This window comes from Erinaceus europaeus, chromosome 1 (assembly GCF_950295315.1).
Source record: "Erinaceus europaeus chromosome 1, mEriEur2.1, whole genome shotgun sequence".
Taxonomy (NCBI): domain Eukaryota; kingdom Metazoa; phylum Chordata; class Mammalia; order Eulipotyphla; family Erinaceidae; genus Erinaceus; species Erinaceus europaeus.
The window spans coordinates 169,772,396-169,787,602 of record NC_080162.1 but is presented as its reverse complement, the minus strand read 5'-3'; the positions used below and the strand labels follow the sequence as shown (position 1 = coordinate 169,787,602).

The following is a 15,207-nucleotide window of genomic DNA, read 5'->3' as shown; positions in this document are numbered from 1 at the left end:
TTTCAGCTTTCAGTTCTCTAATTGCCTCAGGATAATCAGTATTTTCCTTGGGTGTCTCAACTGTTGTTTCCCTAATACTGCCATTCCTTTCCTCCAATGTTGTTTTCATTTCTGTGATTAATAAGTTTATTATTGCTTGCATAGTTTTCTTATCTATGGTTACTTCTGGCTGATTTGTAGTTTCTTCTGGGCTCCTGTCTTCATTCATTGGAGTAGGAGTTTTATTTGTTTTTGATCTACCCATTTTTTTGATTTATGTGTTTCTTTTTTTTTTATGCTCTGTTGTTCCTCAGTTGTTGTATCTTGAGTACAAGTAACACTGTACTAAATACCTTTATGACAATTGCACTCACCAACCTCAGGAATTACAGTAGCAACTGAAGCAAGTATTGAAGCAGTTTAATCACTACCAGTTAGCCAAACAATTTCTCCAGTCCGTGAAAAAATAGTAACAAAATCCCAGTGAAGAAAGAGAAAAGTAAGAAAGGATAGCAAGAATAGACAGCTATGCAAATCTACTATCCACTGTATATTCTAGGGGTAACAAGAGGGGATAGGGAACTAGAGCAGAGATACACACATAGAGAGTCCACTCTGAGTCAGATTTCTTCCCCAAAACAATTCACAAATTCAGAAAGGCAAGGAAGAAGGAAGAAGTGTATGACAAGATAAAAAAGAAAAAAGAGGCAAGAGAGAGAAAAGGGAAAAGATAAGAAAAAGTGCTGTAATTAAAGAGCAGTGAAAGGAAATTCCCAAATGTGTATCAGTGAATTCAAAAAAGCACACTGTTGGTGTGGGGGCTGGGGGCTGTGACTTTGGAAGCTGTAGGATTAAGGAAGAAAGGATGACAATAATGAGAAAAAGAAAAAAAAATAAAGAGAGAGAGAAAAAAGAAAAAGATAAGAAAAAGAACAGTCATAAAAGGGCAGTGAAAGGAAAGGGTTTTTTACATGTATTTATTTTTAATTATTTAATTAGCTATGCGGGGTGAGGTGGGGGGTTTTGGCTACTTAGAAAGAAAAAAGGCCAGAGGTTTCAGAAGGGTATAGACTTAGAATTAATGATATTCCCTGGTGGGACAGGAATTTGGTAAAATAAAGGAGCTCCTAGCAGGAGATCCTGCTGGGAGCTGGTCTCCAGAGACTGGTTGGGGGGCGTGGCCGGTAAGGAGGTATGCTTAGAAATTAAAAGGAAGAAAAAAAATTTTTTTCCTATGCTAATTCTTAACCCAAATTAAGTTATAGTCACCTCCTTGGTGTCACTGCTAGGACCCCTTATTGGCTGGCCTACTAAAGGCAGACAATCCTACCGTTTCCAGGAGATGTGGTCAGAGCTCAGCCACTAGCAGCTTCTCAGTCCGCCATCTTCTGGGAACCCCCCGAGAGGATATTCTTAATCATAGAGTATTAAATACTCTAATTTGTTAGACAGTTCTGGCTTCAATGAAAGTCTCTCTCTCTCTCTCTCTCTCTTTATATATATATATATATATATATATATATATATATATTTAAATCCATCTTAGAAATGTGTTCTGTCCTGACTGGGCAAGTTATACTGTCTTTTCTGTTTTTACATTGGGGGAAAAAAAAAGGCAGTGCATAAGCAAAGAAAAGGAAACTTGGAATAGTAGCAGTGTTAAAATGGAATATCAAAAGTCAAGGCACTGGAGGAGGGTACTATCTTCACAAAAGCTTCTACTATCTTTATCTTCTATGGTTTTATTGGTTTAGTTAGGACATAGCACAGTTGCTGAAAACTGTCAATATACATCACTATGGATACTCAAAAGCTCCTGAATCACTGGGACAATCACTTTGTTTTTCTACTTAGTAACTGTGTCTAAGTGAGGTTAAAACAAGATGTTTTGGGGCAGACAAAATAGTTTACAGTAGACAGTGCACTGCTTTGCCATCTGTGTGACCCAGATTGGCCCCTGGCCCCTACCACATTGAAGGAAAGTGGTGGTCTCCTTCACTCTCTCTGCTTCTCTGCCTTCTTTGTCTCTATCTTCAAAACAAAAACAAGCCAACAAGAATGTTTTATGGGGGGGCTGGGTGGTGGTGCACATATTATAATACCAAGGATCCGTGTTCGAACCCCCAATCCCCACCTGCAAAAGGAAAGCCTCACAAGTGGTGAAGCAGTGTTGCAGGTCTCTAGCCTTTCTATCTACTCCTACCATATTGATTTCTAGCTGTCTCTATCCAATAAATAAATAAAGTTAATTTAGAAAAAAAGAATGTTTTATAGGTAGGGGAATGTATCTATCATAACGATTAATAGCCATTAAGTACTTGATGCAAAGTGGTACTATTTTAATTTTACCTTTTCTTGCCTTAGCTTTTATAAATAGTAAAAGTCTGGAAGTAGAGAGTAAAGATGTGAGGAGGAGGAGAAACAAATGCTTACCTGCCTGGAAGAAAGCCAACAACATGTTGTGACATCTGCACTGCATATTTGAACTCGAATACTCATTAGGTCAGCTCATACTTGGTGGTAGCTGGGTAGAGATTTTTTTTTTTTTTTTGCCTACATGAAAATGGACTAGATTGTATATGAACTGAAAAGATAATATGCGTACTCCATGAAGAGGAAGTGGAATTCCTTTTCTGTAACGAATTGTAAGCAAGGACTTTTGATGTTCAAGTTGCTTTTAAGTCCAAAGTGCCAGTGTGATGGAGAAAGGTGACAAGTTGGTGGAAGGTGTGGTGTCCTCATTTATCAAGAGGAGATATGAAACTTTACACCTGTCTTCTAAAAAAACATTTCTCCAGTAAAATGATCTTTAAAGAAAGTGTCAGATTCATAAGAGAATAACCCTTTTTTAACTTTAAAATTTTATTTTATGATAGAGACAGAGAAATAGGGCAAGTGAGGGAGAGAGAGAAATAGAGAGAGGAGAGACACCTGCAGCTTGCTCCACCACTTGTTAAGTTTTCCCTCTGCTAGTGGGGACCAAGGGCTTGAACCCTGGTCCTTGCACATGGTGACTTGCGTACTTTATCAATTGTTCCACCACCCAGCCCCAAGAGAACAACTTTTTTTTAAATTTATAAAATGCAAGTATTGACAAGACCATAGGCTAAGAGAGCTACAGTTCCACATAATATCTACCACCAGGACTCTGTATCCCATCCTCTCCCCTGATAGCTTTCCTATTCTTTATCCCTCTGGGAGTATGGACCCAGGATCATTGTGGGGTACAGAAGGTGGGAGGTCTGGCTTCTGTAATTGCTTCCCCACTGAACATGGGCATTGACAGATCAATCTATAATCCCAGTCTGAAGAGAATAACTTTTAAGTGAAGTATATTGTTATCTCTCACACTTGGATATTCTGTATCTAAAATATATGTGGATGAATTTATGCATAATGAATAATAATGAACATACTAAGTATAGAGATTGAAGCTGCAGATTATTATACATTTGCATTTCTTAAAATTTAATTCTATATTTCTTCTTTTAAAACATTTGTATTAGTAATAAAATGTTACTGCACATGCTGTGCCCTTTTAACAACTACTTGAGCTTTACAGAAATTATTTGGTGGCCCTGTGTTTTACTTACCTAGTGGTGGCTGTGTGAAGTGCAGACACAGTAGAGATAATAAGAGCCTCTAACCTATAAAGTAACTCATATCTGTCGAATAGCTTGGTGTTTATTTGAAGCTGAATCCTTGATGTTGATTTCAGGAGTCAGAACTTGAATATAATCACCCAGAGAAATGAAGAAGGTAGACAAAAGGGCGACCATCTTGTGGGTTTACATCAACTTACCAAATGTATGTCTGCTTTGGGAACTTAATATAATTTTAACTTTCAGAGTAGAGGATCAGGGTGTCACTTATTGCTTCTGTTGGAATTTAAATGTATCATTCATTGGCAAGATACCACCAAAGAACTTACTGAGATTTAGGGAAAAAATTAATTGCCATGTGACTCTTCTGGAGTTAATCAACACTATTCATAATAGATTGCACGGTGCTGTCCTGTCATTTTACTTGACTTATTTTATTTGAACTTTTTATGTGTTTCATTAGGTTTATCCTTTGCAAAACCACAGGTAATTGAATTGAAGCCTGGCTGCTCCTCAAGATACCAATGAATGGAGAGAAGAAAGCAGTAGAGTTAGCATTTTTTAAAGAACTATATCTTTTCTTTGCTACACAGATTTCTCAGCTGTGTAGATTCCTCCAGCCTACAAACTTGACCTCTGGAGCCATGACAGCTCATTCTTGGAGCTGAAAATGAATCTCATTAATTTCTAAGATGAATCATGCTATTGTCTTTTTCTTTCTTTTTTTTTTGTTTGCCTCAAGGGTCATTGATGGGGCTCGGTGTCTGCACTATGAATCCACTGCTCCTGGAGACCATTTTCCCCCTTTTGTTGCCCTTATTGTTTAATGTTGTTGTGGTTATTACTGTTGTTGTTGTTATTGATGTCATTGTTGTTGGATAAGACAGAGAGAAATGGAGAGAGGAGGGGATGACAGAAAAGGGTTGAGAAAGACACTTGCCGACCTGCTTCACTGCTTGTGAAGCGACCCACCCCCACAGGTGGGGAGCCAGGGGCTTGAACCAGGATCCTTATGCCAGTTCTTGTGCTTTGCGCCATCTGCGCTTAACCCACTGCTACCGCCCGGCCTCCTTGTGCTATTGTTTTTAGTTTGCTGAGTGAACAAACAAAAAACAGATATGCTCAAGTCCTGAGGATGAACATTTTATGTCTTTTTGTTTGATCTCTGACAGAGTGCAATGAACTCAGAGTCTATTTGTTGAATGAAATAACTAATTTGGTTTTTTTTTTTCTTTTGGTTCTATATATTTAAGGTCCAATTCATTGGAATCAATTTTTTCCTATTGCGGATGGGGATCAGCAATCTCCAATTGAGATTAAAACCAAAGAAGTGAAATATGACTCTTCTCTCCGACCTCTTAGTATAAAGTATGATGCAAGCTCAGCAAAAATCATCAGTAATAGTGGCCATTCCTTCAACGTTGATTTTGATGACACTGAGGACAAATCAGGTTTGCCTTTTTCTTATTCGTCTTGTTCTTCTTTTGGTGGGACTGTACTTATCTTTATTTATTTTTGTATTAAAAATCTGTTTATTTATTTACTATTGGATAGAGACAAAAATTGAGAGGAGAGATAAAGAGACGAAAAGAGACAGAGAAACGCCTGCCTCCCTGCTTTACCACCCATGCAGCTTTCCCCATGAAGATGGGGGCCAGGGGCTTGAGCCCGGGTCCTTGCACACTGCAATGTGTGCACTTAATGATGTGTGCCATTGCCTGGTCCCTGTACTTATTATTTATTTATTTATAGAAAGGAAACACTGACAAAACCATAGGATAAGAGGGGTACAGCTCCACACATTCCCACCATCAGATCTCCGCATCCCATGCCCTCCCCTGATAGCTTTCCTGTTCTTTAACCCTCTGGGAGTATTGACCCAAGGTCATTGTGGGATGCAGAAGGTGGAAGGTCTGGCTTCTGTAATTGCTTCTCCGATGAACATGGGCATTGATAGGTCGATCCATACTCCCTTTATTATTTAAAAAAATTTATTTATACGTGAATAATGATAGGCAGAGAGAGAAATAACCAGATATACATGTACTGCTGGGGCTTGAACTCCAGACCTCATACTTGAGAGTCCAACTTTTTATCCACTGCACCACCTCCCAGACCACCCTGTACTTACCTTTCTTTTAAAATTTATTTCTATATTACTTTTATTAGAGCAATCCTCAGCTTTGGTTTATGGTACTGCTAGATATTTACTTATTGATCATTTCTGAAACACCTATTTACTGTATATTACTTTATATTACAATAAAACAACAAGGGCAATGAAAGGGAATAAATAAATAAATAAATATTTTTAAAAAATTAAGTCAAAACAGAAAAGTACACGGGGAATACTGGAGTTGTATTATTGCCCCAAGGAACCAAGATAGCTAGAAAACTGAATTGACAACCTGCAATAATTTTGTATTATAGAACTTTTTATTTTATTTTTTTAAACATTTATTTATCCTCTTTTGTTACCCTTGTTTTATTATTGTAGTTATTATTGTTGTCAACGTTGTTGGATAGGACAGAGAGAAATGGAGAGAGGAGGGGACTACAGAGAAGGGGAGAGAAAGATTGACACCTGCAGACCTACTTTACCACTTGTGAAGAGACTCCTCTACAGGTGGGGAGCCGGGGACTCAAACCGGGGTCCTTAGGCTGGTCCTTGCGCTTTGTGCCACCTGCACTTAACCCGCTGCACTACTGCCCGACTCCCCATAGAACTTTATTTTAAGTGTATTACCTTCACTGTAAAGATCATTGCTCCTTAAACTCTTTCGCTCATCATTGAAGAATCAGTAACAGACAGTTGCTTGCACTCAGTAAGCTCTCAAGGACTGTTGAGTGAGTGATGAGAGAGTAACTAGCTATTGCATGCTAAGAGCAAAAGAAGCCAGAATTAAAGAAAGCTCTACAGAAGAATAGCAGTCCCAGTGACTAGGAACATTCTTGGCTTTGGTCTCTCTCATGATATAATCCTAGCAGATCTGTGCTCTTTGGCTTTCTTTTCCTAGATTCCAAGCAAAGCACAAATGTGCTGTTCACTCACTTTGCTTTACTTCAAAGGTCTGTCATAAATGACTAAAATATAACAACATTGGTTTCACTTGTCCTAAGACTATGTTGGGGCAGGGGAAATAGCATAATGACTATTCATATATATATTCCCTTTTGTTGACCTTGCTGTTTTTCATTGTTGTTGTTATTGATGTCGTTGTTGGATAGGACAGAGAGAAATGGAGAGAGGAGGGGAAGACAGAGAAGGGGAGAGAAAGACACTCACAGACCTGCTTCACCGCCTGTGAAGCTACTCCCCTTCAGCTGGAGAGCCGGGGACTCAAACCGGCATCCTTACGCCAGTCCTAGCGTTTTGCATCACGTGCGCTTAACCCGCTGCACCCCTGCCGGACTCCAGCATAATGGCTATTCTGTAGGCTTTCATTTATGAGACTCAGAGGTTCTAGGTTCAGTCCCCAGAACCACCGTAAGCCAGAGCTGAGTGGTGCTTTTCCCTCTCTGTAGCTTTCATTCTCCCCCTCCCTCAAAATAATAATAAAGAATATGCTCTGGAATGATTCTTGGGTTACTTTAGTGGCAACCTTACACACTGAAGTGGGTGGATGAGTGTTTCTAGAGGTTAAATCTTTTTTATTATATGATAATAATATTTATTGATCCAAAACTGTTCTAAGTATTGGGTAACTGTAATGCTTCCATGTGGTTTACAGGGGGAGGGAGGGGGATACTCAAAACTGGGCCACTGTATGCAAAGCAGGGCCCTTTCTGGATGAGCTATCTGTTTGCTTCCTGATTTTTTTAAATTTTTATTATTATTCCCCCCCTTTTTTTTCTGCCTTCAGGGTTACTGCTGGGACTCGGTGCCCACACCACGAACCCACCGTTTCTGGAGAACACTTTTTCCCCTGTTACCCTGGTTGTTTTACCATTGTTGTGGTTATTATTGTTGTTGCTATTGATATTGTTGTTGTTAGATAGGACAGAGAGAAATGGAGAGAGGAAAGAAAGAGAGAGAAGGAGAGAGAAAGATAGACACCTGCAGACCTGCTTCACCGCCTGTGAAGCGTCTCCCCTGAAGGTGGGGAGCCAGGGTCTCAAACCCGGATCTTTATGCCGGTCCTAGCACTTTGAGCCACCTGTGCTTAATCCACTGCGCTACTGCCCGACTCCCGATTTATTTTTGAGGAGCCACAGCCTCTTCTCACCTGCTCAATTTCCCTGATCTTGGGCAGCTTTTTTTTTTTTTTTTTCAAATAAAGAAAGTCAGAACAAGAGAGAGACAGAGAGGAAGAGACACCATAGCACCAGAACTGCTCCCAGTACAATGGCAGCTTCCATATGGTAGCTGTCCCTTTGACTCCAATAGTTTTCCCTTAAGGAATCTGTATCTTAGTGAGGTAAATAGTAAATATATGAACAGAAGATGAACTGATTTTATTTTATTTTATTTTATTTTATTTATTTATTCCCTTTTGTTGCCCTTGTTGTTTTATTGTTGTAGTTATTATTATTGTTGTTGTCATTGTTGGATAGGACAGAGAGAAATGGAGAGAGGAGGGGAAGACAGAGAGGAGGAGAGAAAGATAGACACCTGCAAACCTGCTTCACCGCCTGTGAAGCGACTCCCCTGCAGGTGGGGAGCCGGGGTTCGAACTGGGATCCTTAGGCCGGTCCTTGTGCTTTGCGCCACCTGCGCTTAACCCGCTGCGCTACCGCCCGACTCCCGCACTGATTTTTAAATGAACATTTTTCTGATTTTTGTTACCAGCCAGCTGACCACAGTATAGATTTGTAGAGGGTTAGAAAATTAGTAACAAGTTTAAATCAGATTCAATAGCATAACACAATAGAGTAAAACATTCTTTTCCAGTTTTACCACAGTGTTGGTCTTTGCAGCATATAATACGTGACAAAGACTTTTACTAAGCTATTTAAAAAATAATTAATTTACTATTATGAGAATTAACTTTTTATTTACTGGAGAAAGAAGGTGGGAGAGAAAGAGAGAGGGAGGGAGGGAGAGAGAGAGAGAGAGAGAGAGAGAGAGAAAGAGAGAGAGTATGAAAGAGAACAGCAGAGCACTGTATAGCTCTGGCATGAGTTGATATCAGGGATTAACCCAGAGGGCTTTGGGCCTTCAACCATGCATGCATGTTGGTGTTCTAACAAGCTGAGGCTATCTGCTTTGTTTTTTAAAGGTTCTATTTTTCTCTTATCCTTTATTTTGTATGTGTTTATTTATTACCAGAACACTGCTTAGCTCTGGCTTATGGTGACGCATGGCATGAAGTCTTTTGTATATCCATTAAGCTACCTCTCCCCTTCTCTGTCTTTTTTTTAAAGAAAGTTCTTAATGCAAGTATAACTGGACTAATATTATGCCAGACATTATTTTAGAAAAACTATTACTCTTTTTTTTTTACACATACATGGAGGTGCCAGGTGGTGGGGCACCTAGTTAAGCACACTTATTACAGTTCACAGGGACCATGATTCAAACCCATGGTCCCACCTGCAGGGGGTAACTTCACAAATGGTGAAGCAGTGCTGTGGGTGATTCTGTGTCTTCTCCTTCCCTCCCAATTTCTGTTTCTATTCAGTAAATAAATAATTTTAAAATCTTAAAAAATTCACTTATGAAGAAACAACAATGACCAAAAAATAAATCAACATGGATGGAGACAATAGCATTTATTTATTCATCTCTTTTAGGAAGTAAGTTGAATAATCTTCCACTTGAAAAGTCTAAATCATTCTTATTAAAATAAATGTTGTCATCTTTATTTTATCTCAGAGTTTAGCTGTTTATTTGTAGACGACCTCAAAGTCAGTGATAAATTAACCACAGTAATTTTTGACTCACCTTTGCCCACACTATTTCTTAAGAAGAGCTATGCTCCAGTGTATAGTCTTCACAGTTAGATATTTATTCCACTTATAGTACCAGATTGGATATTTGGGTTGAGGTACTCAAATGTGGAGTTTAGGTACATAAAGAGTGATACCATCTTTGTTGTTTAGCTAAGTGGAGCTGTGCTAATCTGGCTTTAAGCCCCGGATTCAGAGCAGACTTTGCAGAGATCAACCATTATTCTTGGATGGTTCCCTAACAATGTGTGTTTTTTGGTATCACTTTCTTTTGAGCCAGATTGTTGGCATCTTCTTTCAAAATCAGGCTTTCTAATCTGCGAAGGAATGACTTTATGGCTCAGTGAAGGTCTTTTTATATAACCATGAGATAAAAAAAGAAAAAAGGACAGTGGAGTTGTTGCTTCCTTCTTATTTGGAATGTAGGCACATCCATGCTGTCTGGATCACTTAGGAAAATGTGGCCTTTAAACTATTTTATCTGTGAATCATTTTGAAACTGTCTAAAGACAAATCAAATGGTTCATTTATTCATTCATTCATCAAGTATTTATTGCACATCTCCTCTGATAGTTACTGTGCTAGGTGATAGGTACCTCAGGGACCCAAGTGGTCTCTGACCTCATGAATATTAGGTGCAACAAGGAAGAATAAAATTATTCTGTTTGCAACAGAAGAGCAAACTTTCAGTTTTAATGTAATTGGTCCTCTCTTTTCTCTGTTTTTTTTTCTCTGTCATTTTTTAAAGAGGACTTTGAAAATGACTGTATTTATTGTAAAGAAGTCTACATCCCACTAGATCTAAAGGAATGCCCAAAATCTCCAAAAAAGTTCTAATATTTTTGCTCACATTTTTTCTTCTTGGAAATTCTCAAAACTGTAGAATTAAAGGATATTTATTCCATAACCCAGTTAAAAATAGACAAACAAATACAAATACAAAGAAGCAGAAGCCCTTACTAGCTTAAGTGAATTCTGAAAAATCACATGATTTAGTTGCTAAATTGGGACTATTCACAGGTCTGATGATTACATTCATAATACTAACTTGTAGTCTCTAATGTTCAACTTCAGCTAAGCCAAATCTAGTAAGGGAAAAATTAATTTAGTTATATTGGTTAATATAGACTAAGTATAATTTAGACCATTCTTTTCCTTACAGTATAGTTCCAGGAAGATATTTTCTCTTTTACCTTTTCTTGCTATTTGTAGAAAACTATGTGATAATAAACTCTTTTGCTTCTTCCTCTTTTTTTTTAATGTAATTTTTTAAATTGAGTGAGTGAGTTATTTAAAAAAAATATTTATTTATTTGGTAGGACAGAGAAAAATGGAGAGGGGGGAGGGGAGAAAAGGAGGGAGAGAAAAAGAGAGAGATCTGCAGTACTGCTTCACCACTTATGAAGCTTTCCCTCTGCGGGTGGACAACGAGGGTTTGAATCCTGCTTGTTGTGCATGGTAAAATGCATGTTCAACTGGGTGCACTACTACCCAAGCTCTTCTTTTGCTTCTTTAAAGAAATTTATTCTTCATCCCTCCATATTTATGTATTTATTTATTGCCTCCGTGGTTATCGATGGGGTTGGGTGCCAGCACTATTACTATGTGCGCATAACTGGGTGCACCACTGCCTGGCCCCCTCCCCCATATTCTTCAAACAAACACAATAATTATCAATTCAGAGGAAATAGTTAGGACTTCTTTTTTTTTTTAATTGATTTAGTAATGATCATCAGCAAGACCATAGGATAAGAGGGGTACAATTCCACACAATTCCCACCACCAGAGTTCTGTATCCCATCCCCTCCATTGGAAGTTTTCCTGTTCTTTATCCTCTGGGATCATGGACTTAGGATCATTAAGGGGTACGGAAGGTGGAAGGTCTGGCTTCTGTAATTGCTTTTCCGCTGCACATGAGTGTTGGCAGGTTGATCCATACTTCCAGCCTGTTTCTATCTTTCCCTAGTGGGGCAGGGTTCTGGAGAGGCGGGGCTCCAGGACACATTGGTGAGGTCATCCATCCAGTGAAGTCAGCTTGGCATCATGGTAGCATCTGCAACTTGGTGGCTGAAGAAGCATTAAGATATAAAGCAGAACAAATCGTTTGATAATCAGGAATCTAACGGCAAGACTATAGCCAATGAGAGTTGAGGTCTCCATTTTGGAAGAAGTTCTATTTTAGGTATATTCCAAGGGCTCATGACTTTACTAATTTTTGCCCAACAGCTAACAAGCAGGTGGGCCAAAGGTACTCTCTGGGAAGATGGTGTTAGAGTTGGAAATAGGACTAGAAAGCTGTATCAGGGAAGAGAGTAATTCCCAATTATGGAAAGTATACAAATATTGTTAACTGTAATCCCCACTGATTTGATCTGGGGCACATATTCAGCACAGGAGCCTGTGTAACTTCTGTATCCCTGTAGGTCTGAGCTTACATTCCATAGTCATAACTAGGAACATTCTAGGCTGTTGAAGGAACGAGTGTTGAAGGAACCATCTTCCTCAAGTGGCAGAGTATGTAGATCCAACCTACCTTCAGAGAATGGGGCAGTCCCTACCAATGTTGACCCACATGGAAGGCAGGGTCCTGGAGGGGCCCATAAAAGGGTCCACCATGCTGATCCTGATGGAGATGACCAGTGACAGTGGAGAGAGGGATCTGCTAGAGATATAGGCCCATCATGTCTAAGTGGGAATCCCAGAATTTGGACAATGAGGTGGCTGGGTAGTGGCCAAAAGAGCCATCATTAAAGTATAACAGTCTCTTGCCCCTATCCAGCTTTTGTAAGGACTCCTTTTTTAAAAAGCTTTCCCGTCTACTTGATCTGATTTTATTGTAGTTATTTAAACAATTATATTTGTGGGAGCTGGGCAGTAGTGCAGCAGGTTAAGGCTCACATGGCGCAAAGTGTAAGGACCTGCGTAATCCCACTTTGAGCCTCCAGCTCCCCACCTGCAGGGGATCACTTCGCAGGCGGTGAAGCAGGTGTGCAGGTGTTTGTCTTTCCCTCCTCCTCTCTGTTTTCCCCTCCTCTCTGGATTTCTCTCTGTCTTATCCAACAACAACTACAGCAGCTATGACAACAATAATAACAAGCGCAACAGCAAGGGCAACAAAATGGGAAAAGGAGCAGTGGTTTTGTAGTGCAAGCACTGAGCCCCAGCGATAACCCTGGAGGCAAAAAAATAATTATATTTGTTGAAGCAAGTAATCATTCATACTCTGCCAAATTTGCAAAGATATAATTAGTGTTTAAAAAGTGAGTTAAGTTTGTTTTATATTTCATGCCTACCTAAGAAGATAGAATTCAAGTACAAAAGATGTTCTTTTGCAATTTTTGTGGTTAATAATAACAAAAATCAAATTGTGGTAATATATCCAAAAGATCAACTGCATGGTAAGGTATTGATAACATACTTTGTGCTTATTTTTTTAAAACATGGTAGACTTGAATTTATTTTATTATTTATTTTTTCCCTTTTGTTCCCCTTGTTTATGGTTGTTGTTGTTATTGCTGTCATTGTTGTTGGATAGGACAGAGAGAAATCGAGAGAGGAGGGGAGAACAGAGAGGAGGAAAGAAAGACAGATACCTGCAAACCTGCTTCACCACCTATGAAGGGAACCCCCTGAAGGTGGGGAGCCTGGAGCTGAAACCGGGATCCTGATGCTGGTCCTTGGGCTTTCAGAAAGCCATGTGTGCTTAACTTGCTGCACCACTGCCTGGCTCCCATTTATTTATTTATTTATTTATTTAACCAGAGCACTGCTCAGCTCTGGCTGATGGTGGTGCGGGGGTTGTGGGGGACTGAACTTGGGACTTTGGAGTCTCAGGCGTGAGAGTCTCTTTGCATAAACATTATGATATCTACCCCTTCCCTTAATTTTTTTAATTTTTGGTTTTCACACTCTAATTAGAAAGAGGTGGCATTACTATCTTGAAGTTATAGACGTGAAAGCTGAAGTTAAAGAGTTTGTGAAATATCACGCTAAGGAGATTGTGAACCCAGTGTTCTAAAAGTGAAGAGAGAGAGATAGGGAAACAGAGAGACAGGCTGGGAGTATGGATTGACCTGCTAACGGCCATGTTCAGCGGGGAAGCAATTACAGCAGCCAGACTTTCCACATTCTGCACCCCATAATGATCCTGGGTCCATACTCTCAGAGGGATAAAGAATAGGAGAGCTTTCAAGGAGAGTGGGGTTGGATGGGTTAGGAAGTTCTGGTGGTGGAAATTATGTGGAATTATACCCCTCTTATCCTATGGTCTTGTCAATATTTCCATTTTAGAAATAAAATTTTTAAAGAAAATCTGCATTATAGATTCTCCCGCATTATACTGAATTTTCACTCATTTACCTCAAACTTGCATTCTTGTCAGCAAAATGAAGTATATTTTGGTAAATAATTCCTTAGAGGACATGGGGATATGTGGACATGATGAATAACTAAGAAGAGGTTATGGGTTGTCACAGCATATATAAATAGTTTATTCTTCCTAACAATTTGAAATGTATCTGTGTTTAGTTCTGCGTGGGGGTCCTCTTGCTGGAAGCTACAGGTTACGACAGTTTCACCTCCACTGGGGATCTGCTGATGACCATGGGTCTGAACACGTGGTAGATGGAGTGAGATACGCCGCAGAGGTAAGCCATCATCAGACTGTCATGTTTCAGCCTGCACCTAGTAAAGAGGACCCCTTTCTTGAGTCACAGTAGATTATATAAGCCGAACTTATTGTGTCAACACAGAATTTGTCAATATGTACTACAAATGTAGCCCAGCCTCTTTTTCTCTTTCCCTAGTTGTAAAGTAGGGCTCTGGAGAAGTGGTGTTCTGGGAGACATTGGTGAAATACTCTGCCAAAGGATTTAAGGATGGAATCATAGTAGCATCTGCAACTTGGTGTCTGAAAGGCAGTTAAGATATGAATAATAAGAAATAGAGTTGTCTAGAAGCATTCTTAAGATTTTGGCTTGAGCAGCCTTAAGGATGATTTTGTTACTTATTGAGGGAAGATGTTGCAAAGAAAAATTAATTTTCTGTTTTGGACATGGTAAGTATTTGAAGTGCCAAATATATATTCTAGGCTCACATTCAAGTAGGCCTCTGGATACACATCTGGAGTTGAAAGAAGAGGTCAGGGCTTGACATGGGGGTATTTGCAAATTACTTACATTGGTTTTCAGAATTAATGAATTCCTTTGCACTCAGCCATAGAAGTGATTCCAAGGTGTTAATTAGTTTCTCTAGCTGCTTTCATATATAACTTTATTAATATTATTATCAAGTCCTATCTTCTTTAATTTTTCATTTTCAACCAGAGCACTGCTCAGCTCTGGCTGATGTTGGTACCTGGTATTGAGCCTAGGACTTTGAAGCCTCTTCCATGAACATACTTTTGATTGATCACCATACTGTCTCCCTGGCCCCAGCAATGACTTGTCATTGAGCTTAAGTAACTGTGCTTGCCATTGTTAGCCAGGAAAAGTGAATTTACTGCTTATGTGTTTGAGGTACAACTGAAATAGAAGTGCTAATAAAAGTAACATGGGTTCCCCTGAAGGTATTGTGGTCAGTTCAGCAAAGTATTAAGAGAGGACATGTTAAAAAAAAAAGTTGTGGCTTACACTAGTTTCCCATAATATTTCAAAGAATTGTTGTTTTCTAACCAGCAGAAGGCTGTGTAGACTCATCTCTGTAGTTACACTGTCTTTTTCTAATCAGTTGTCCTTGT

General features: G+C 39.3%; 1 protein-coding gene across 1 annotated transcript in view; it reads left to right on the top strand.

The window, feature by feature from the left end:
• LOC103124621 (carbonic anhydrase 13) overlaps positions 1-15,207 on the top strand; it is a 47,709-nt gene that overhangs the window by 8,679 nt on the left and 23,823 nt on the right. Inside the window, exons 2-3 of the mRNA XM_016193543.2 lie at positions 4,835-5,032; positions 13,998-14,116. Coding sequence (XP_016049029.1) covers positions 4,835-5,032; positions 13,998-14,116 — 317 coding nt within the window. The remainder of the gene's footprint in view (positions 1-4,834; positions 5,033-13,997; positions 14,117-15,207) is intronic.